The following is a 22,912-nucleotide window of genomic DNA, read 5'->3' on the forward strand; positions in this document are numbered from 1 at the left end:
AAACACAAATACCAACATTTAATTAGTGGGTTAAAGAAGTACAATATGTACTTGAACTTGAAAAAATTAATTATAGCTTTGCTGGCAAAAGAGATTTTATCCTAGATGTTATATTCCTGTGGGAGCAAAACCATTAACAGGCTAAATAAGGACAAATATAAATAAACCTTTTTTAAATAAGTTATAGATCTCCCTTTTTTTCTCTTTTTTTTCTTTTCTACTCTTTTCTATTCTTTCCTTTATCTAAATGTGTACTGTTTTATATATAGTAGAATATACACTTTAATAATGTGCAACTGAATATGGAGCTAACCGAATGGAGCTTGAGGGCCCGTGTTTCTGGCGAGCCTGCAGGCTCGCCAGAAACAGCAGTTATGAAGCAGAGGTCTAAAGACCGCTGCTCCATAACCCGACATCACCGGAATTCAACCCGATAGAGTATGATCGGGTTGATTGACACCCCCATGCTGGCGGCCGATTGGCCACGAGTCTGCAAGGGGCGGCGTTGCACCAGCAGCTCACAAGAGCTGCTGGTGCAATGCTGAATATGGAGAGCGTATTGCTCTCCGCATTCAGCGATGTCTGTCGGACCTGATCCGTACTGTCGGATCAGGTCCGACAGACATTTGATAAATAGGCCTCCTTGTCTCCAGATACTCTCCCTCCCGACCCCTTCGCTCTGCCCATGATCTCCTCCTCTCTTGTTACCTCCTCAAATTCCTGTTAACAAGACTTCTCCAGACTGGCTCCCATCTTGTGTAACTCTCTGCGTCGCTCCACAAGACTCTCCCCTAGTTTTGAAAGCTTCAAGCGCTCTCTAAAGACTGTACTATTAAGGGATGCATACAACCTACACTAACCTTTCCTAACTCCACTGCTATCCCTTTGAACCCCTTAGCATGTAAGCCTATGAGCCCAGCTGTTTGTAGATCACCTGCATAAGAGTCAATTACAACAGTGCAACTCTCGGCAGGTACCTCTACCCATTTGACCTCCTATAAATGTTACCTTATATATTACCTATGTTTATTGCGCTGTGGAATCTGTTGGCACTCTACAAATACCTGATAATAACAATAATAATAATAAAGTACATTTGAGCAACATAGTAGTGAATATTAGCATTAGTCTATTTTCATTGTAAGTTACTTCACTAATCAGGACTGTGAAACTGAGTTTAAAAGAAAACTATATATCATTGTAACACTAACATTAACTAATTTGCTAGGGGCAAGACCACGCTATTTTAGGGAGTGAGAGTCTAATAGCGTGGTCTTGCTGCTCACGGCAAGACTCGCGCTAGAGCAACCATGCAAAAAGTGGTTAAATACTAAATATTAAAAAATATTGATAATTATTACAAATATTATACCTACTATAAAAAATAAAGATATATTCTATGGATTATTAGAATATTTTACGGTATGTATAATAATGTTTTATACAGTCGCAATATTTGGTCAGCATGTGTCAAGTTTTGCTCAAGCACAAACTTTTTACTTTCAACTCGTAATATGCGTGCAGCCTGACACGTGCAAAAAGCCTCCATATAGCAAAGTATATGCTCCAACAGGAGCGCTAAATAGTAATCTAGCCCGAAATTGGTAACTTTTCATCGAAAGGCCTTTTTCAGAAAGTATTGCTTCTATAGCAGTTGTGTTTGCTCTTTGTTGTGACAATTTGAGTAAATTTAAGACTCTGTGGATGAAGATTTTCAAAATTATTTGAAACTTCTAAAGTTGACTAATACACTTATTTGTTGTCCCATTGTTGACATAGTTAAGGATAAGTATATGACTTAAGCAGTGTTGACCAGGACTTTATGATTTGTCATTGCCCGAAAACAGTGTTTCCAAAGATTTGTATCTCTCCTTTTCAAGGAAGTATTTTTTTAGACCTTGTCTTGACATTCTCATTTCATCTATGTCTGGAGGAAAAGGAACTTTTCTCCCCCAGGAAAAGAAGTCTAAGGGAAAAATAGATGAAATAGTCTGGGGGGGGGTATCCTATCCTATTTTTCCATCTAGGAACCAAAATCTTCCTCCTCAAAATGACCTGAATCTTCCTGGAAGATTTTTTTCAGTTTGAATAAGGCCAAGCATTCTATGACCATTCTTCCTCTTCCAAATCGGCATGAATGTACATCCCCAATCCGGATTATTTTCTGGTAGGAGGCAGTTAAGGCCTTTCTTAGAAGGCCTGATCACGGTCTGTCCAAGATCTCTGGGTTCTAAACATAGTTTCCTAGGATCACAGAATAGGTTTCAAGTCAAGTCCTACTCAAGGAAGGTGTCTTCTGTCTTGTGTTTCAAATGACTTTCTGAATTTTATGGGCTGTATTAGCTTTAGTTCAAGTGTTGAAACAAGGTCAAGATTTTATTCCATCCTTTTCCATTATTCCCAAGAAAGAGGGAATTTCCTGACCTACTCTGGACTTAATGACTATATCTAGCTCATCTCCAGTTTTTAAGATTTGCCTTTCAGGACAAATTTTTTCAGTTTGTGGCTCTTCCGTTTGGTCTATCTACAGCTCCCAGAACTTTTATAAAAGTTCTAGGAACTCTTTTGTCTGTAATAAGAACTCATGTAATTCAGTTGCTCTATACCTGGACAACACTGGTTCAGGCTCAAATTTTAACTTCAGTTGTATATTATAGCAATAATCTACTGTTGTTTCTTCACAGACCTGGGAAGAGAATTCATTTTAAATTGTTCTCTTTCACATTAATCAAACGTCTCTTTCCTATGAGTCATTGATATAGACTCAGTGACTGTGCAGCTTTCTCTAATGAACCTGGGATCAAAGTTACCATTGGTTTGCTCACAACTACTCTAAATTTCCAATTCATCTATAGTTCAATGTAGCATAGCAGTGTTAGGTCTGATGATTGCAGATGTTCTTCCTTTTGCACAGTTCCATATGAGACCTCTTCCATTTTGCATGCTTTAACAATGGTGGAAAATTTTACTAGACTAACTCATAGAATCCTATTGGATTGTTCAGTGAGGCAATCTCTGTCCCAGTGGATAGTTTTCCAAACTATTTTTCTGGGGGCATCTTTTATTCACCCAATTTGGAAAATAATGTCTGCAGATGGCATTCTCTTGGATTGGGGTTCAGTCTGGGTGTCCAGGAGAGCACAAAGAGTTTAGTTCCCCAGGAGGCGAGGTTACCTATAATTATTTTGGACTCAGTGAAGATAAAAGCTGAAAAGAAAAATGTATGAGAGTTTTCATTCAGACAATGTTATAGCCGTAGCTTATAGCCATTATCGAAGGGGAACTTGCAGTTCCTTAGCAATGAAGAAAGTCTCAAGGTATTTTGATTTTACACTGAAAAATGTTACATTTTGCTTCCTATGAAGCAAATTTCCTTAATAGGTAATCCCTTTCACAGGAAAGTTTTCTGCTAGGTTGTGGAACAATAGGATCTCCCAGAGATAGATCTTATAACATCTGTTTCCAAGAGTCATAGTTTGAATTCACTAGAGCATTCTTCATTAATCTGACTGCTCCAGTTAAGGCACACATAATTTGGTTTGCAATCTGATTCAGATGTCAAGTATTTTCCAATCATCAAGATTTTGAGTTTCTACTCTTCATTGATTATAAATTATTTCATTGATGCTGTATTAAACACCTTATTTCAGGCCATAAAGCAAGTAAAATTTCTCAAATGATTTGGAAAGTTGTTTCTTTCCTACTTTTAATAACCAGGGTTTTAGCTGGCATTCTTTTAGAATTCCAAGAATTCTTCTTTTTGCAAGTTGTTTCAAACAATGACTTATCTGCTAACTCTTTAAAAAGTAATATTTCGGCTTTTTCTTTTTCATGCTACAGGAAAACTGCCAAGTGTCTTGACATCAAGGCTTTGTTCAGGCTTTGTCAAGATCTATCCAGAGGTAAAAAGTCTTATTATGACAGTGATGGTTATGCAAAACTGGGGAATCGGTAATAAAGGGATTAGCTATCTTTTTAAACAATAAAAAATCTGGAGTAGACTGCTCCTTTAATCTAATCTCTTATGCCAAAGTCAATTAGGGACAGATATATACATGGATTCATATACTGATCAAACAATCACTGTATACTTGTCATGGTCAGAATTAGTGTAGTCTACAGAATACATTCCAGCCTCTGCAAACATTGGAAAAACTACAATATTAAGAGTAAAATTACACTAAGGGGGTGATTTATCAAGTTGAGGCGGACAGGGGCGCACATACGTGCCCCTGTCCGCCACAGCTCGCCTCTGGCGGGCTGAATCCCCCTTGCAAAATTCAGCATTGCTCACGAGCGCTATTTTGCGTTTGTGTACAATCCCGCCCCCTGCCCGCACACAGCCAATCATGCACGGGCAGCAGCTGTTAATCTCCCCGGTCAGATAAGACCGGGGAGATTGAAAGTGTAGGGAAGCAGCAGTCTTATGACCGCTGCTTGTTAAATACGGTGTGCAAGCTCTCTTGTGAGAACATGCAGTCGTAGGCAGACTTTGCCTGCCTAAAGGGTTTAATAAATCGACCCCTAAGTGTCTAAACTAAATAATAAATGTAAACAGCAAAGCTTGATTTTACTACTCATAATTAAACATTTTGAGTTTAATGTCAGTTTAAGATTGATCATATAATATTTGTATATGTAGCCACGTTTATTTTATATTAGCATCATGCAGAACAGAAACAAAATTAATCTTCCTCTCTGTCAATGTCAATGTTTTATGAGGTTTGCCGCACCTTGTTACTTTTTTATTGGCTTAACTCATTGGCTTCCAAACAGAGCTAGTAGTTTTTTTATTTTTATATTGTGTGCTCTATCTGAATCATGAAAGTTTAATTTTGACTCCCATATCGTTTTAACTGAATACCACAAAGCACATATTGCTATGTATGTTTGACACTCCATGCCAAGCTTTATTGATTCACACAAAGAAAAGAAGGGGGGCTCGACTGTCTAAAGTAAAATATATAACCTTTATTTATATTCCTTTAAAACCAATCATATCCAAACACAAAGACAAGCACAGTGTCATGTAAAACTGTGTAATGCGGTTCAGCTGAAAGCTGAATTCATAGACCATAGAGATTTTTAGTGATCCCTCACACTTTGATTGCAATCATTATGTTTGAAAAGTATTTTGATTGCATCAAAGGACATAAAACAGGTTGAGATCCGTGCATATCCTAAAAAGGCTAATTTAAAATAGTTTGCATAAAAAAATTGATTAAAAATTGCTGGCAAGTATTTTAAAATACTTTTTAAAAATAAGCAAAATGAATTTCATAGCTAAGCTGCCTGAAGCAGCCAACTCCACCCCCCTTATCAGTGTTTTGACACAGGCATTGCATTTCAAGTGAGTTTACCACTTCTAGGCATGCTCCAGCAGATAATCCCTATGCACTTTTGCATAGAAGGAAATGTGTGTGCGGGGAGTTAGAGCTTTCCAATTCAGAAACTAAAATGAAAGGGTTAATGGCAAGGCACTGCAGTATAAATTTGCAGGTAAAGTAATTAAAGTACATGCTATACTATAAAAGGCCAAGTGTCTTTGTCTGAAGCTGTCATGCGCAGTAGAGACAGCACGAGGACAAACACACCTGGCCTTACAGTCCCTAAGTCTCTGCAGTGCGAGCAGAAGTGGGCGTGGCCGAGCGTGGGCAGGGGGCATGGTCGAATGTGGGCATGGGTGTGGCTGAGTGTGGAGGGCCGTGAAGGGGGCGTGGCCGAGCGTGAAGGTGCGGGCCAGGCGGTCCCGTGAAAGGCCGTGCAGACTGAGACTCTGAGAGCTCAAAGCAGCTCAAAAGAGGGGAGAGAGGGGGTAGGGAAAAGATAAGAAAGGTGAGAGAGTGATCAAGAGGGGAGATAAAGAGAGCACAAGAGAGGGAGCAAAAGAGAGGGGGAGGGAGAGCAAAAGAAAGGGGAGAGAGAGATCAAAAGAGAGGGGGGGGAGAGACAGAGGGGGAAGAGAGAGGGGGTGAGAGAGGGGAGAGAGAGGGGGAGAGGGAGAGAAAGGGGGGGGAGGGAGAGAAAGAGGAGGGAGGGAGACGGGGGAGGGAGAGAGGGGGGGAGGGAGAGAGGGGGAGAGAGAGAGGGGAGGGGGAGAGAGAGGGGAGGGGGGAGAGAGAGAGGGGAGGGGGAGAGAGAGAGGGGAGGGGGGAGAGAGAGAGGGGAGGGGGGAGAGAGAGAGAGGGGGGAGAGACTGGGGGGAGGGGGAGAGAGAGGGGAGAGAAAGAGGGGGGGAGAGATAGAGGGGGAAGAGAGAGAGAGGGGGGATAGAGAGAGGGAGAGAGAGAGAGGGGAGAGAGAGAGAGGGGAGAGAGAGAGGGGAGAGAGGGGGAGAGAGAGAGAGGGGGGAGAGAGAGAGGGGGGAGAGAGCGCAAAAGAGGGGGGAGAGAGCGCAAAAGAGGGGGGAGAGAGAGAGCGCAAAAGTGGGGGGAGAGAGAGCGCAAAAGAGAGGGGGAGAGAGAGAGCTAAAAAGAGAGGTGGAGAGAGAGAGCTCAAAAGAGAGGGGGAAAGAAAGTGCAAAAGAGAGGGGGAGAGAGAGAGCGCAAAAGAGGGGGGAGAGAGAGCTCAAAAGAGAGGGGGGAGAGAGCTCAAAAGAGAGGGGGAGAGAAAGCGCAAAAGAGAGGGGGGGAGAGAGAGAGAGCAAAAGAGAGTGGGAGGGAGAGAGCGCAAGGGGTGGGACCGCTGTACCCTGCAAAAAATGGCCCGTGTGAACGGGCTTTAGGACTAGTATTATTATATTTTGTCTCTATTCCAACTTGTTTTATGTACCTTTAAAGGTTGACTTCTTGATCCCTGTTCACCTAGACAATGATAGTTATGTAGTCCAATTATTTTGCGATATATACCAAGGTTTGGATGTGTCCATATCAAATTGTTTAAATGTTATTTTTAAACATTTTAGTTTAATCATTTTAATGTTACTGAAATAAAACTTTCTTTTTTCAATCGCCTCTGATTTCTTAGGAAATAGCACTGGAAAAAATTTCAGGATCAGCAGAAGAAAAACCTGCTTACCATTTTGCAATGACTGGAAGTTCATACCAAGTAGTTTTGATACATTTCACCAACTTGCTTCAAAAGGTTATTATCTATCATATTTCTAAAGTAAAACAACTTGGTACTAAAAATGTATAAGCTATGTTTTTCCTCCATTAGATATATTGTACCTTAAAGGATTACTTTCTGTTATAATTTTTAAGCTAAACAACTAATATATTAAAGTTAATAAACATTAATTAAAACCTACTGACATATATTTTCTCCAAAACAAAGTTTCATAACGTTCTAAAAGTTGTATCTTTTATTCGCTGATGATGTCACGTTATCCTGCCCACTATTTTCAGCACTGAGTGTTCAAAATACTTAAACCAATAACTTTGTGTTTAAAGCGCCATTTTGAAACCTAGGTATTGCAAACGGATTGGTACAGAGCAAAGGATACCCACGGAGTGGGTTTGGAAAACAATTAAATTTGCAGACAAGATTTCTGATATACGGTAGAGATATGTTAATGAAAGGCTATTGATAAAAAGCGTATTTGGGGTAGTTGGTTAGTAACAGGCATAGAAAATATTTACTTACAGTGGCGCTTTAAAGGGAAATGAAACCCATTTTTCTCTTGTAAGGTGTATCCAGTCCATGGATTCATCCATTACTTGTGGGATATTCTCCTTCCCAACAGGAAGCTGCAAGAGGATCACCCACAGCAGAGCTGTCTATATAGCTCCTCCCCTAACTGCCACCTCCAGTCATTCTCTTGCAGCTCTCGACAAGGGAAGTATCAAGAGAGATGTGGTGAATTAGTGTAGTTTATCTTCAATCAAAAGTTTGTTATTTTTAAACGGTACCGGCGTTGTACTGTTTTTACCTCAGGCAGAAATTAGAAGAAGAGTTTTGCCTGAGGTTTTTGATGATCTTAGCAGGTTGTAACTAAGGTCCACTGCTGTTCTCACACATAACTGAAGAGTATGGGAAAATTTCAGCTGGGGGAACGGCCTGCAGAATTAACTGCTCTGAGGTATATTCAGTATATTTTTTTCTAGAGAGATGATAATGCCTAGAAATGCTGACAGTGCCTGATATATTTAAGGTAAGCCTGATTGCAGTGATTTAACAAACGACTGGCATCATACTTGCAGTAAAGGGTAATATTCATATTACTTGCTCTTATGGCTTAGTATGTAAAACGTTTGCATGATATATAAAGAACGTTTTTTACTGAGGGTGATAAATCTTTATTTGGTGCCTAATTTTACACATGGCTGACTAGATTTCTCCTAGGAGTAGTTATTTATGGCCTTTCACTTTGAGTGCATGGTGGGAGGGGCCTATTTTCGCGCTCTAATTGCGCAGTAGTTTTTACATTCTGAGACATCCAGCTTCCCTGAAGGAGTCCCCTGACATATTGGACCTCTGTAAGGGGTTTTTGTGCCTACAAAAGTCGTTTTATGGGAAGGTAGGAGCCACAGTAGAGCTGTGGCAGTTTGCTTGTGACTGTTATAACGGTTTATTGTTTTTTTTGCTTTGTTTTTGAGCCTGAGGGGTTAATCATCCATTTGCAAGTGGTTGCAATGCTATTTTAGTATGTTATACTCACTGTAAAAATTTCGTAAAGTTAACTGCTTTTTCTCACTGTTTTGCAGTTTTTGTGTTTGTTTTTTTCCCTTAAAGGCACAGTACCGTTTTTTATATTCTGCTTTTTCACATTAATTAAAGTGTTTTCCAAGCTTGCTGGTCTCATTACTAGTCTGTTAAACATGTCTGACATAGAGGAAACTCCTTGTTCATTATGTTTAGAAGCCATTGTGGAACCCCCTCTTAGAATGTGTACCAAATGCACTGATCTTACTATAAGTTATAAAGACCATATTCTGGCTTTAAAAGATTTATCACCAGAGGAAATTGACAAGGGGGAAGTAATGCCGACTAACTCTCCCCACGTGTCAGAGCCTATAACTCCCGCTAAAGGGACGCCAAGTACATCTAGCGCGCCCATTGTGTATACTTTACAAGACATGGCGGCAGTTATGAATCATACCCTTACAGAAGTATTGTCCAAACTGCCAGGGTTACAAGGAAAGCGAGATAGCTCTGGGGCTAGAACAAATACAGAGCTCTCTGACGCTTTAGTAGCTATGTCTGATATACCCTCACAATGTGCAGAAGCCAAAGCAGGAGAGCTTCTATCTGTGGGTGATTTTTCTGACTCAGGGAAGACACTTCAACCTGATTCTGATATGTCTACATTTAAATTTAAGCTTGAACACCTCCGCATGTTGCTCAGGGAGGTCTTAGCAACTCTGGATGACTGTGACGCTATCGTAGTTCCAGAGAAATTGTGTAAATTGGATAAATACTACGCAGTGCCTGTTTACACTGATGTTTTTCCAATACCTAAGAGGTTTTCAGAAATAATTACTAAGGAATGGGATAGACCAGGTGTACCGTTCTCTCCCCCTCCTGTTTTTAAAAAGATGTTTCCTATAGATGCCACTACACGGGACTTGTGGCATACGGTCCCTAAGGTGGAGGGAGCAGTCTCTACCCTAGCGAAGCGTACAACTATCCCTGTCAAGGACAGTTGTGCTTTTCTAGATCCAATGGACAAAAAAATTAGGGGTTACCTTAAGAAAATTTTTATTCAACAAGGTTTTATTCTCCAGCCCCTTGCATGCATTGCCCCTGTCACTGCTGCTGCTACCTTCTGGTTTGAGTCTCTAGAAGAGGCTCTACAGGTAGAAACCCCATTGGATGATATCCTTGACAAGCTTAAAGCTCTTAAGCTAGCCAATTCATTTGTTTCTGACGCCGTTGTTCATTTAACCAAGCTAACGGCTAAAAACTCAGGTTTTGCTATTCAGGCGCGTAGGGCGCTATGGCTTAAATCCTGGTCAGCTGACGTTACTTCAAAGTCTAAGCTTCTCAACATTCCCTTCAAGGGGCAGACCCTATTCGGGCCTGGACTGAAGGAGATTATTTCTGATATTACTGGAGAAAAAGGTCACGCCCTTCCTAAGGATAGGTCCAACAAATTAAGGACCAAACAGACTAATTTTCGTTCCTTTCGAAACTTCAAGAGTGGCGCAGCTTCAACTTCCTCTAATACAAAACAAGAGGGAAATTTTTGCCCAGTCCAAGCCGGTCTGGAGACCTAACCAGGCTTGAAACAAAGGAAAGCAGGCCAAAAAACCTGCTGCTGCCTCTAAGACAGCATGAAAGATCAGCCCCCGATCTGGAAACGGATCTGGTAGGGGACAGACTTTCTCTCTTCGCCCAGGCTTGGGCAAGAGATGTCCAGGATCCCTGGGCGTTGGAAATTGTGTCCCAGGGATATCTTCTGGACTTCAAAGCTTCTTCCCCAATAGGGAGATTTCTTCTCTCACAATTATCTGCAAACCAGATAAAGAGAGAGGCATTCTTACATTGTGTTCAAGACCTCCTAGTTATGGGAGTGATCCACCCAGTTCCAAAGGAGGAACAGGGGCAATGCTTCTATTCAAATCTGTTTGTAGTTCCCAAGAAAGAGGGGACTTTCAGACCAATCCTAGATCTCAATATCCTAAACAAATTTCTCAGGGTCCCATCCTTCAAGGTGGAGACTATTCGAACCATCCTACCTATGATCCAGGAGGGTCAATATATGACTACCGTGGACTTAAGGATGCTTATCTTCACATTCCGATACGCAGAGATCATCATCGGTTTCTCAGGTTTGCCTTCCTAGCCAGGCATTACCAGTTTGTGGCCCTTCCCTTTGGGTTAGCTACGGCACCAAGAATCTTTACGAAGGTTCTAGGGTCACTCCTAGCGGTCCTAAGGCTGCGGGGTATAGCAGTAGCCCCTTACCTAGACAACATTCTGATACTATTGTTGAATTTTCAAATCGCCAGGTCCCATACGGACATTGTGCTGGCATTCCTGAGGTCTCATGGGTGGAAAGTGAATGAAGAAAAGAGTTCTCTATCCCCTCTCACAAGAGTTTCCTTCCTAGGAACTCTGATAGATTCTGTAGAAATGAAGATTTACCTGACAGAGGCCAGGTTGTCAAAACTTCTAAATTCCTGCCGTGTTCTTTATTCTACTTCTCACCCTTCAGTGGCTCAGTGTATGGAAGTAATCGGCTTAATGGTAGAGGCAATGGACATAGTGCCGTTTGCCCGCCTACATCTCAGACCGCTGCAACTCTGCATGCTCAGTCAGTAGAATGGGGATTACACAGATTTGTCCCCTCTACTAAATCTGGATCAAGAGACCAGAGATTCTCTTCTCTGGTGGCTATCTCGGGTCCATCTGTCCAAGGGTATGACCTTTCGCAGGCCAGATTGGACAATAGTAACGACAGATGCCAGCCTTCGGGGCTTTGGTGCAGTCTGGAACTCCCTGAAGGCTCAGGGCTCGTGGACTCAGGAGGAGACACTCCTTCTGATAAACATTCTGGAACTAAGAGCGATATTCAATGCTCTTCAGGCTTGGCCTCAGCTTGCTGCGGTCAGGTTCATCAGATTTCAGTCGGACAATATCACGACTGTAGCCTACATCAACCATCAAGGGGGAACAAGGAGTTCCCTAGCAATGTTGGAGGTTTCAAAAATAATTCTATGGGCAGAGGTTCACTCTTGCCATCTCTCAGCTATCCATATTCCAGGAGTAGAGAACTGGGAGGCGGATTTTCTAAGTCGGCAGACTTTTCATCCGGGGGAGTGGGAACTCCATCCGGAGGTGTTTGCACAGTGGATTCAACTTTGGGGCAAACCAGAACTGGATCTCATGGCGTCTCGTCAGAATGCCAAGCTTCCTTGTTACGGGTCCAGGTCCAGGGATCCCAAGGCAGCGCTGATAGATGCTCTAGCAGCGCCTTGTTCCTTCAACCTGGCTTATGTGTTTCCACCGTTTCCTCTGCTCCCTCGTCTGATTGCCAAGATCAAGCAGGAGAGAGCTTCAGTGATTTTGATAGCACCTGCGTGGCCACGCAGGACTTGGTATGCAGATCTGGTGGACATGTCATCCCTTCCACCATGAACTCTGCCTCTGAGGGAGGACCTTCTACTTCAGGGTCCTTTCAACCATCCAAATCTAATTTCTCTACGTCTGACTGCTTGGAGATTGAACGCTTGATTTTATCAAAACGTGGTTTCTCCGAGTCGGTCGTTGATACCTTAATTCAGGCTTGAAAGCCTGTCACCAGGAAAATCTATCATAAGATATGGTGTAAATATCTTCATTGGTGTGAATCCAAGGGTTACTCATGGAGTAATGTCAGGATTTCCAGGATATTATCTTTTCTCCAAGAAGGATTGGAGAAGGGATTGTCAGCTAGTTCCTTAAAGGGACAGATTTCTGCTCTGTCTATTCTTTTGCACTAGCGTCTGACAGATGTTCCAGACATTCAGGCGTTTTGTCAGGCTTTAGTTAGAATCAAGCCTGTGTTTAAACCTGTTGCTCCGCCATGGAGTTTAAATTTAGTTCTTAAAGTTCTTCAAGGGGTTCCGTTTGAACCTCTGCATTCCATAGATATCAAGCTTTTATCTTGGAAAGTTCTGTTTTTGGTAGCTATCTCTTCGTCTCGAAGAGTTTCAGAGTTATCTGCCTTACAGTGTGATTCCCCTTATCTGATCTTCCATGCAGAGAAGGTAGTTTTGCGTACCAAACCTGGGTTTCTTCCTAAGGTGGTATCTAATAAGAATATCAATCAGAAGATTGTTGTTCCGTCACTATGTCCTAATCCTTCTTCAAAGAAGGAACGTCTATTACATAATCTTGACGTGGTTCGTGCTTTAATGTTTTATTTACAAGCTACTAAGGATTTTCGTCAAACATCGGCATTGTTTGTTGGTTACTCTGGACAGAGAAGAGGCCAAAAGGCTTCAGCAACTTCTCTTTCTTTTTGGTTAAGAAGTATAATCCGCTTAGCTTATGAGACTGCTGGCCAGCAGCCTCCTGAAAGAATTACAGCTCATTCCACTAGAGCGGTGGCTTCCACATGGTCTTTTAAAAATTTGGCTTCTGTTGAACAGATTTGTAAGGTGGCGACTTGGTCTTCGCTTCATACTTTTTCTAAATTCTACAAATTTGATACTTTTGCTTCTTCAGAGGCTATTTTTGGGAGAAAGGTCTTACAGACAGTGGTGCCTTCCGTTTAAGTGCCTGCCTTGTCCCTCCCTTCATCCGTGTCCTATAGCTTTGGTATTGGTATCCCACAAGTAATGGATGAATCCATGGACTGGATACACCTTACAAGAGAAAACAAAATTTATGCTTACCTGATAAATTTATTTCTCTTGTGGTGTATCCAGTCCACGGCCCGCCCTGTCATTTTAAGGCAGGTGTTTTTTATTTTTAAACTACAGTCACCACTGCACCCTATAGTTTCTCCTTTCTCTTGCTTGTCTTCGGTCGAATGACTGGAGGTGGCAGTTAGGGGAGGAGCTATATAGAGAGCTCTGCTGTGGGTGATCCTCTTGCAGCTTCCTGTTGGGAAGGAGAATATCCCACAAGTAATGGATGAATCTGTGGACTGGATACACCTCATAAGAGAAATAAATTTGTCAGGTAAGCATAAATTTTGTTTTTTATTTCATGATTCAGTTAGAGCATGCAATTTTAAGCAACTTTCTAATTTACTCCTATTATTATTATATTATTTTCTTTGTTCTCTTGGTATCTTTATTTGCAAAGCTAAATGTAGCCACCAATCAGCAAGCACTACCCAGGTGCTAAACTAAAAATGGGCTGGCTCCTAAGCTTACATTCCTGCCTATTCAAATAAAAATAGAGAAAAGAGAACAAATAAAAATTGATAAAAGGCGTAAATTAAAAAGTTGCTTAAAACTGCATGCTCTATCTGAATCATGAAAAAAAAATGGGTTTCATATCTATTAAATTCCCTTTTTTATTCTCTCTACCCATGATTCCTCATTTCCCTATATCCAGTGTGTGTGTGTGTGTATGTGTGTGTATGTGTGTGTGTATGTGTGTGTGTATATGTATGTATATGTGTATGTGTGTGTGTATATGTATGTATGTATATATATGTGTGTATGATTGTCTGTGTAAATATGAGTAGGAAGTTGCAGTGGACTAGTAAAACATTTGCTTTTGTTTCTTTTGTTGAATGGACTTTTAACTTTTTCCCTCAAGGCTAGTAACTTTTAACCCCTGATTAGTAATAATGACTTGTAAGTGATATACAGTGTATGTGTGTATATATATATATATATATATATATATATATATATATATATATATATATATATATATATATATATATATATATATATAAATATACGGGTATACCCCGCTCATACAGCGGCTTAGGGACCGGAGCCCCGCTGTAAAGTGAAAACCGCCTTAAAGTGAAACAAGGCAGTTTTAGCTTTCTTTTCACTTGCCAGTGTGTTTAAAAACTTGAAAACATGTTTGAACTAACATATATTAGGGGTGCAATAGTGCTAGGTTTAGTTTAACACTCGCACAGCACAGTATTCAATAGAAACTGTACCTGTAAAATAGTGACAATTACTGTAGTAAAATTTGCCAGACTATAGCACTGAGACACAGATTGCACTATAAAGCTGTAAACAGAGTGAACTAATCATAACAAAATGGTGCCAGTCACTTTTCTCGCAATCTCACGATGATTACAGCACTGTTTCAAAATCACTGGAGGATAAACTATAGCTCCACAAAGCGCTGTAAAAGTGAGGTATACCTGTATATATATATATATATATATATATATATATATATATATATATATATATATATATATATATATTTATTTTTGTTTTGTTTTGTTTGTTCATTTGTTGATATATTATTTTGAATGTTTGTAAAGTTTGTAAAAATAAATGAGATTTTTTCTCTGATAGATGATACTGATAAGTTTGAAACTGAACAATAAAGTTTGCAGAAACATAAAAGGAACCAGTTTGTACACATGCCTTCAGTATATTAGAATTAGTACATTTTTGTGCTTTGCAGGTGCTGATAAATGGAACAATATTTGCTCGGATGTCTCCTGGGCATAAATCAAGTCTTGTTGAAGAATTTCAAAAATTAGGGTAGGTGTTTCATGTAAATTACTTATCAGACTAAGACATTACTACATAAGTGACTGTAGTGACATTTTCATTTGTCGTAGGCAATTAAAATATTCTTCATGAATAATTTAGCATGCAGTGTAATGCTATATCTCTTTGGGTGTTTGTTTATATTTAGATATGCAATGATGGAAAAACTTTCATAAAAATTATAGCAAGTTTTTCCAGCCTAAACGTTTATCCTATCTTCACATATCTTTATATTGCACACCCATCATTTACACTTTTGTTTACCGCTTTAAAAATATTTATGGGCCCCAGAACAGCAAAGCAGTATTTTATTTGAATTGTATTTTTAATATTTTTATAGCTATAGCTAATACTTCTTGTATAGCACATTCCAACCAGAAAAAACTTTAAAGGGACAGTAAAGTCAAATTTTAATTTTCAGGATTCATATAGCGCATTCCATTTTAAACCACTTTCCAATTTACTTTTATTATGACATTTGCTTTGTTCTTTTGGTATCCTTTGCTGAAGAGTGAACATAGGTAGTTTGGTAGATGCTCAGGAGTGTGCACTTGTATTTAACATTCTATGGCAGCAGTGTTTGCAACTATGTATAACATTGCTATAAACGTTATTGCAAACAATGTTGCAAGATGGCTAAAGACATGTGCACGCTCCTAAACTCACCTAGGATTACACTTAAACATATGATATCAACTAAGCAAAATTGGTAACAAAAATAAATAGGAAATTTGCTTATAAAATCCATGCAATTCATTTAAAGGGACAGTCTAGGCCAAAATAAACTTTCATGATTCAGATAGGGCATGTAATTTTAAACAATTTTCCAATTTACTTTTATCACCAATTTTGCTTTGTTCTCTTGGTATTCTTAGATGAAAGCTTAACCTAGGAGGTTCATATGCTAATTTCTTAGACCTTGAAGCCCACCTCTTTCAGATTGCATTTTAACAGTTTTTCACCACTAGAGGGTGTTAGTTCACGTATTTCATATAGATAACACTGTGCTCGTGCACGAGAAGTTATCTGGGAGCAGGCACTGATTGGCTAGACTGCAAGTCTGTCAAAAGAACTGAAAAAAGGGGCAGTTTGCAGAGGCTTAGATACAAGATAATCACAGAGGTTAAAAGTATTTTATTATAACTGTGTTGGGTATGCAAAACTGGGAAATGGGTAATAAAGGGATTATCTATCTTTTAAAACAATAAAAATTCTGGTGTAGACTGTCCCTTTAAGTTTAATTTTATACTAGATATATTGTATGCATTATAATTTTGACTTTATGCTAGATATAATTTATGTATGTATATGTATTCAACATAAAAATTATCTTGAGAATAATATGCAGATATGTTTTTTTTTAAGAATTGTAACAGTTTATATGTTCGGTCCATAAGGCAATGAGTGCCATCATCTTCTCTGCTCGGGCTAATTAGAGACAATTATAAATGGGTCACTTAAGTGTGCAGCCAATGAGTGTGTAATGAAGCAGTGTTAATTCTATTGTGTCTGAACTTACACATTTAAGAGTATTGTAATAATTAAATTACAGGAGATGGGGACAAAATGAATAATGACCTTGTATTGCGGAGTTAATACTACATACAGTTACACTTTTTTTTATTACAATCTCAAAGTGTTTAATTTCTCTTTAAAGGGACAATAATTGTTTAGTTATGAGTAATGAAACAACTTTGCAATATATTTCCATTATTTATTTTTGTTACGGTATAACCCTGGCATAAAAGGGCAGAGGCACAGGCAGCATACAGTAAATTTCCCCACTCCCTCCCCCCAAACATGAGTCAAAGCTCCATGGTGAGGGTCCAACAGATATCAGCAGAATGACTACTTTATTTGAAGGCAGCACACAGATTTATACACCCTGGCTTCAGGTTACAGAGGGCATTGGTTTAACATTAAAGCAAACATATGAACAATGCATCAAACCTCTAACAATTGTCTATTCACAGGTAAAACAGATTAACACATTAAGTTAATTTACTGGGAAAGAACGTTTACTCAGACAATCTGATGTTGGGCAGTCTAGTTAACATAATCACACAAAACAAAATCAGTTTACCCAGACAGACTCCTGAGACACAATCAGATCTGAAACATACATAGAATACATCTTATTACAGAATATAGGAACAGTTCTTATTAGCTATAAAGTCTTTTATGCCCACTTGGTTTATAGAGTCACAATTGCTCCCAAAAGGTGCACTCACACCCTGTACCCATCCTGTATTTATGGATACAGGGTGACATAGACATAAGACAGAGTTATGAAAGTACATGGGGTGTCCAGCATATAAAATTCCATATTTCCATGCAGTCTCTGGGTATCCTTAAGCCCATGTACCTCCAGCCCAAAGAATGTTCTATAACAGGCCCTCCAATGTACAGTGGCGAGATTGGTTTCGTCACATCTCTCCCCTTTTCCAAACAGACTAACAGGGTATCTGACCTCCTGTCGGTCAGTGCCCTGGTTAGTCCAGCAACCCACCCATAAAACACAATTAGTAGTACAGCCCACCCACAATAAATGGTTACTACACCTGAAAACTTGTCCATGTCCAGGTGCCTCACCACAGCTGTGTGGGGGACTGGTACGCTGAATTGGTGGGTTGCAAGGTGGGCAGAGACCAGCTGTACTCTGCCCGGGTGCCAGCACTACCATGGAAGTAGCCTGGTGGGAGCCTTGTTGCTGGAGGGGGAGACCGACTGTCTCCCCTTTGGATACATAGCTGTGCTGCTGGAGGGGGAGACCAATCATCTCCCCTTTGGCTAAACAGCCCTGTTGCTGGGGGACAGGACCAACTGTCCCTACCCCCTGTGCTGTAAGTGCAGAGACCACGGTCCCATCTGCACGGTTGTGGGGCTTACTGTCTCCCCCTGGTGCGTTAAGCTGCTGCTGGGGAGAGGGGGTAACAAGCTCCTCTCCCATACATACTTCCAGCCGCTGGGGAATGGAGACTGGGCTCCCAATCCACTGCATCTCACTCTGCTGATGGGGGACAGGACCAACTGTCTCTGCCCCCTGTAACTCAGCCTGCCACTGGGGAATGGAGTCTGGGCTCCCAATTCCCTGCATATACCTCTGCTGCTGGGAGACAGGACCAACTGTCTCTGCCCCCTGTAACTCAGCCTGCCGCTGGGGAATGGAGTCTGGGCTCCCAATTCCCTGCATATCCCTCTGCTGCTGGGGGACAGGACCAACTGTCTCTGCCCCCTGTAACTCAGCCTGCCGCTGGGGAATGGAGTCTGGGCTCCCAATTCCCTGCATATTCCTCTGCTGCTGGGGGACAGGACCAACTGTCTCTGCCCCCTGTAACTCAGCCTGCCACTGGGGAATGGAGTCTGGGCTCCCAATTCCCTGCAGGACCGGTGGAGAGACCTCTGTCCCATCTCCACCGGCCACCTGGGGTCCTTCCCAGTAAATCTCCACAATATCTTCCCAGCTGAATGGGTCTGTATCTGGGTCTTTCACCTTGCTGTCCTGCTGAGCCTTCCCAATGGAGTGGAAGAGATCTCTGTAGTCCTGCTCCAGTTCCCACTCCAGGGCTGCTAAGTGAGCCAGGTCTGGCTCTACCTCATGGGGGTCAGCCCAGTCATGCCTAGCCTCCCTCTCATAGAAAATGTCCTGAAGTCTGGTCTGCGCAGGGCTCCCAAAGTCAGGCTCTGCAAAGGACTCCCATAACAAGCCAGGACCATCAAACTCCTCTCCCTCTGGCCTGTCATGCTCAGCTGTCCAGGGCATACACTGTGCCATATACCACCAGAGCGCCTGGTAGGCATCCTCCATCCATAGCTCCTGCCATACCCGGTGCTCTAGTTCCTTCACCCATTTCTCCAGGGGTTGCTCTCCCAGGAAGGGCATCCGCAGGGCCACTTGCTTCTGCAACCGCTGCTCTTCACTGGGGAGACTCTTACCCTGCTGGTATTGTACATTATCCAGGGCCTGGTACCAGAGGCCTTTCCTTAATGCATCCCGGCCATCCAGGTCCTCCTCCTCGTATAAAACTGCTGGTTCCATTTTGTTGCTTTTAGGGTCGCTGTACTGGGACATGCGTTGCCCCCAACTTGTAAATCCAGGGAATGGTGTCTCCTGTAGCTGTCCTTCTGGCTGTGGGAACAATCCCGTCGCTTGCCACCAATTGTTACGGTATAACCCTGGCATAAAAGGGCAGAGGAAAGGTTCTCAAAGTCCAGCACCTGGGATCCAAGGTGTGCAATCACAGGGGCACTGCAAAATACCCCCAGTAAATGTAACAAGAGATAGTAGTCACACCACCAAGTTCAATGAATAGTTTTCTTTATTGAGCCAAGATCAAAAAATCAGCAACGTTTCGGACACAAGTCCTTAATCTTGCATAACAAACAGACACTGATTCACTTCTTATATACCCAAAATAAGTCACACCTGCACAGCTAATTGTAACACCTGAAAAGTCAGGTATAACATTAACAGCCAAATGTTGCCACCATGTGGTCAACTACAAACATCACACTTATCTAAATAATTTTAATTTAACTATTACTTATCCAGCAATGAATTAATACATAGTCTAAAATATATCCATGTACAGTGCAGACTCTCAAGAAGTGTATGATTTTAACTTGTTCCTTTATACTACATATTAGCAAAGATAGATGTAAACATTTTATTTAATGAAGATTTTCAAATAGATTTCTACAGAAAAATTGACCAATCTAATTCTTTATTCATGCCCCCTGGAGATAATGTCCCTAATTCATAAATCCAATACGCTTCACGTTTTTGTAATAATTTAATTCTATCACCCCCTCTTCTAGGATGTTGCACTTGTTCCAAAATCTGGAACCTTAATTGGCTTAGATTATGCCCTGCAGACAAAAAATGATGGGCAACTGGGGCATCCTTTTTCTTGGTTCTAATACTACTTTTGTGTTGAACTATGCGTTCTTTGACGCACTGGGAGGTCTCGCCCACATAACCCAGCCCACATGGGCATTTAATCAAATATATCACAAAGTCAGTATTGCAAGTATAATGTCCCTTAATGAAATATTTTTTGCCAGTACTTGGATGACTAAATGTTGGCCCTTTAATAATACTGTTGCAATTTGAGCACCCTAAGCAGGGAAAACTACCCAGATTTTTCTTACCAAAATAAGTTTGAACTGGTCTCTTAGATGGACCAATATCTGCCCGTACCAGAACATCTTTTATGTTTTTTCCTCGTTTAAAAGCTGGCATAGGGGGAATCTTAAATTCCTGAATATTAGGATTACAAGTGCTCAAAATGTGCCAATGCCTACGAATAATCTTCATAACCTGTTGATTCCAAGGGGCAAATTGACTTACAAACACTAGTCTAGGGCTTTTTTTATTATCATCCATCATAGGTTTTTTCTTTTCCAATAACAACTCTCTAGGGGTGTTTAATGCATTCCTAAATTCAGTCTCAATTAATTCACATGGATATCCCCTTTGTAGGAAGCGATCCCCCATTTCTTTAAGCCTGTCTTTAACCACTGTTTCATCAGACACAATATGCCTTACACGTAAAAACTGGCTCCTGGGTAAAGATCTTACCAGTGAAGGGGGGTGTGCACTTTTATAGTGCAGGAGAGTGTTGCAATCTGTGTCTTTCCTATGAAGGTCCACAGTTAGACCTGATTTACACTTTGACACAACTGTGTCCAGAAATACAACACTCTCCTCACTAAAGACTAACTTGAATCTGATGTGACTAGTTGCTGCATTTAATTCATTGTGTTTGTAAGTCAATTTGCCCCTTGGAATCAACAGGTTATGAAGATTATTCGTAGGCATTGGCACATTTTGAGCACTTGTAATCCTAATATTCAGGAATTTAAGATTCCCCCTATGCCAGCTTTTAAACGAGGAAAAAACATAAAAGATGTTCTGGTACGGGCAGATATTGGTCCATCTAAGAGACCAGTTCAAACTTATTTTGGCAAGAAAAATCTGGGTAGTTTTCCCTGCTTAGGGTGCTCAAATTGCAACAGTATTATTAAAGGGCCAACATTTAGTCATCCAAGTACTGGCAAAAAATATTTCATTAAGGGACATTATACTTGCAATACTGACTTTGTGATATATTTGATTAAATGCCCATGTGGGCTGGGTTATGTGGGCGAGACCTCCCAGTGCGTCAAAGAACGCATTGTTCAACACAAAAGTAGTATTAGAACCAAGAAAAAGGATGCCCCAGTTGCCCATCATTTTTTGTCTGCAGGGCATAATCTAAGCCAATTAAGGTTCCAGATTTTGGAACAAGTGCAACATCCTAGAAGAGGGGGTGATAGAATTAAATTATTACAAAAACGTGAAGCGTATTGGATTTATGAATTAGGGACATTATCTCCAGGGGGCATGAATAAAGAATTAGATTGGTCAATTTTTCTGTAGAAATCTATTTGAAAATCTTCATTAAATAAAATGTTTACATCTATCTTTGCTAATATGTAGTATAAAGGAACAAGTTAAAATCATACACTGCTTGAGAGTCTGCACTGTACATGGATATATTTTAGACTATGTATTAATTCATTGCTGGATAAGTAATAGTTAAATTAAAATTATTTAGACAAGTGTGATGTTTGTAGTTGACCACATGGTGGCAACATTTGGCTGTTAATGTTATACCTGACTTTTCAGGTGTTACAATTAGCTGTGCAGGTGTGACTTATTTTGGGTATATAAGAAGTGAATCAGTGTCTGTTTGTTATGCAAGATTAAGGACTTGTGTCCGAAACGTTGCTGATTTTTTGATCTTGGCTCAATAAAGAAAACTATTCATTGAACTTGGTGGTGCGACTACTATCTCTTGTTATAAAAGGGCAGAGGCACAGGCAGCATACAGTAAATTTCCCCACTCCCTCCCCCCAAACATGAGTCAAAGCTCCATGGTGAGGGTCCAACAGATATCAGCAGAATGACTACTTTATTTGAAGGCAGCACACAGATTTATACACCCTGGCTTCAGGTTACAGAGGGCATTGGTTTAACAGTAAAGCAAACATATGAACAATGCATCAAACCTCTAACAATTGTCTATTCACAGGTAAAACAGATTAACACATTAAGTTAATTTACTGGGAAAGAACGTTTACTCAGACAATCTGATGTTGGGCAGTCTAGTTAACATAATCACACAAAACACAATCAGTTTACCCAGACAGACTCCTGAGACACAATCAGATCTGAAACATACATAGAATACATCTTATTACAGAATATAGGAACAGTTCTTATTAGCTATAAAGTCTTTTATGCCCACTTGGTTTATAGAGTCACAATTGCTCCCAAAAGGTGCACTCACACCCTGTACCCATCCTGTATTTATGGATACAGGGTGACATAGACATAAGACAAAGTTATGAAAGTACATGGGGTGTCCAGCATATAAAATTCCATATTTCCATGCAGTCTCTGGGTATCCTTAAGCCCATGTACCTCCAGCCCAAAGAATGTTCTATAACAGGCCCTCCAATGTACAGTGGCGAGATTGGTTTCGTCACAATTTTGACACCTTTTCATGTAACCTAGCTCTGATAATTGACCAATTTCGACTTCTCAGAACATGAAAAGTACCCTGCTCACTTTTCAAGGCTAACCCTACTACATATTTTTCACTAATTGACATTAACTGATAGCAACTGCAAAACAGAGTACGTTATACTAACTTTATGACCGTGGACAGCCTTGTTTTCTGCAGACTAAAGCCCAGATTGGCTCCTCCAAATAAGGCAAATGGTGGCTGGAGTTTGGCTATTTAAAAATAACAGTTAAAAGGATCTTAATTTGTTTTAAAAATATTAAGACTTAG

The 22,912-nt window shown here is 40.6% G+C and overlaps 1 protein-coding gene across 2 annotated transcripts in view; it reads left to right on the forward strand.

Annotated features, from left to right (window-relative positions):
* The window catches only part of LOC128656359 (probable cation-transporting ATPase 13A4), a 355,156-nt gene that overhangs the window by 267,066 nt on the left and 65,178 nt on the right, over positions 1-22,912 (forward strand). The window contains exons 20-21 of one of the 2 annotated variants that reach the window (XM_053710218.1): positions 6,967-7,083; positions 14,983-15,062. In XM_053710218.1, the coding sequence (XP_053566193.1) occupies positions 6,967-7,083; positions 14,983-15,062 (197 nt within the window). The remainder of the gene's footprint in view (positions 1-6,966; positions 7,084-14,982; positions 15,063-22,912) is intronic. The other variant, XM_053710219.1, reaches the window with a different exon arrangement.

Source organism: Bombina bombina, chromosome 4 (assembly GCF_027579735.1).
Source record: "Bombina bombina isolate aBomBom1 chromosome 4, aBomBom1.pri, whole genome shotgun sequence".
NCBI lineage: Eukaryota > Metazoa > Chordata > Amphibia > Anura > Bombinatoridae > Bombina > Bombina bombina.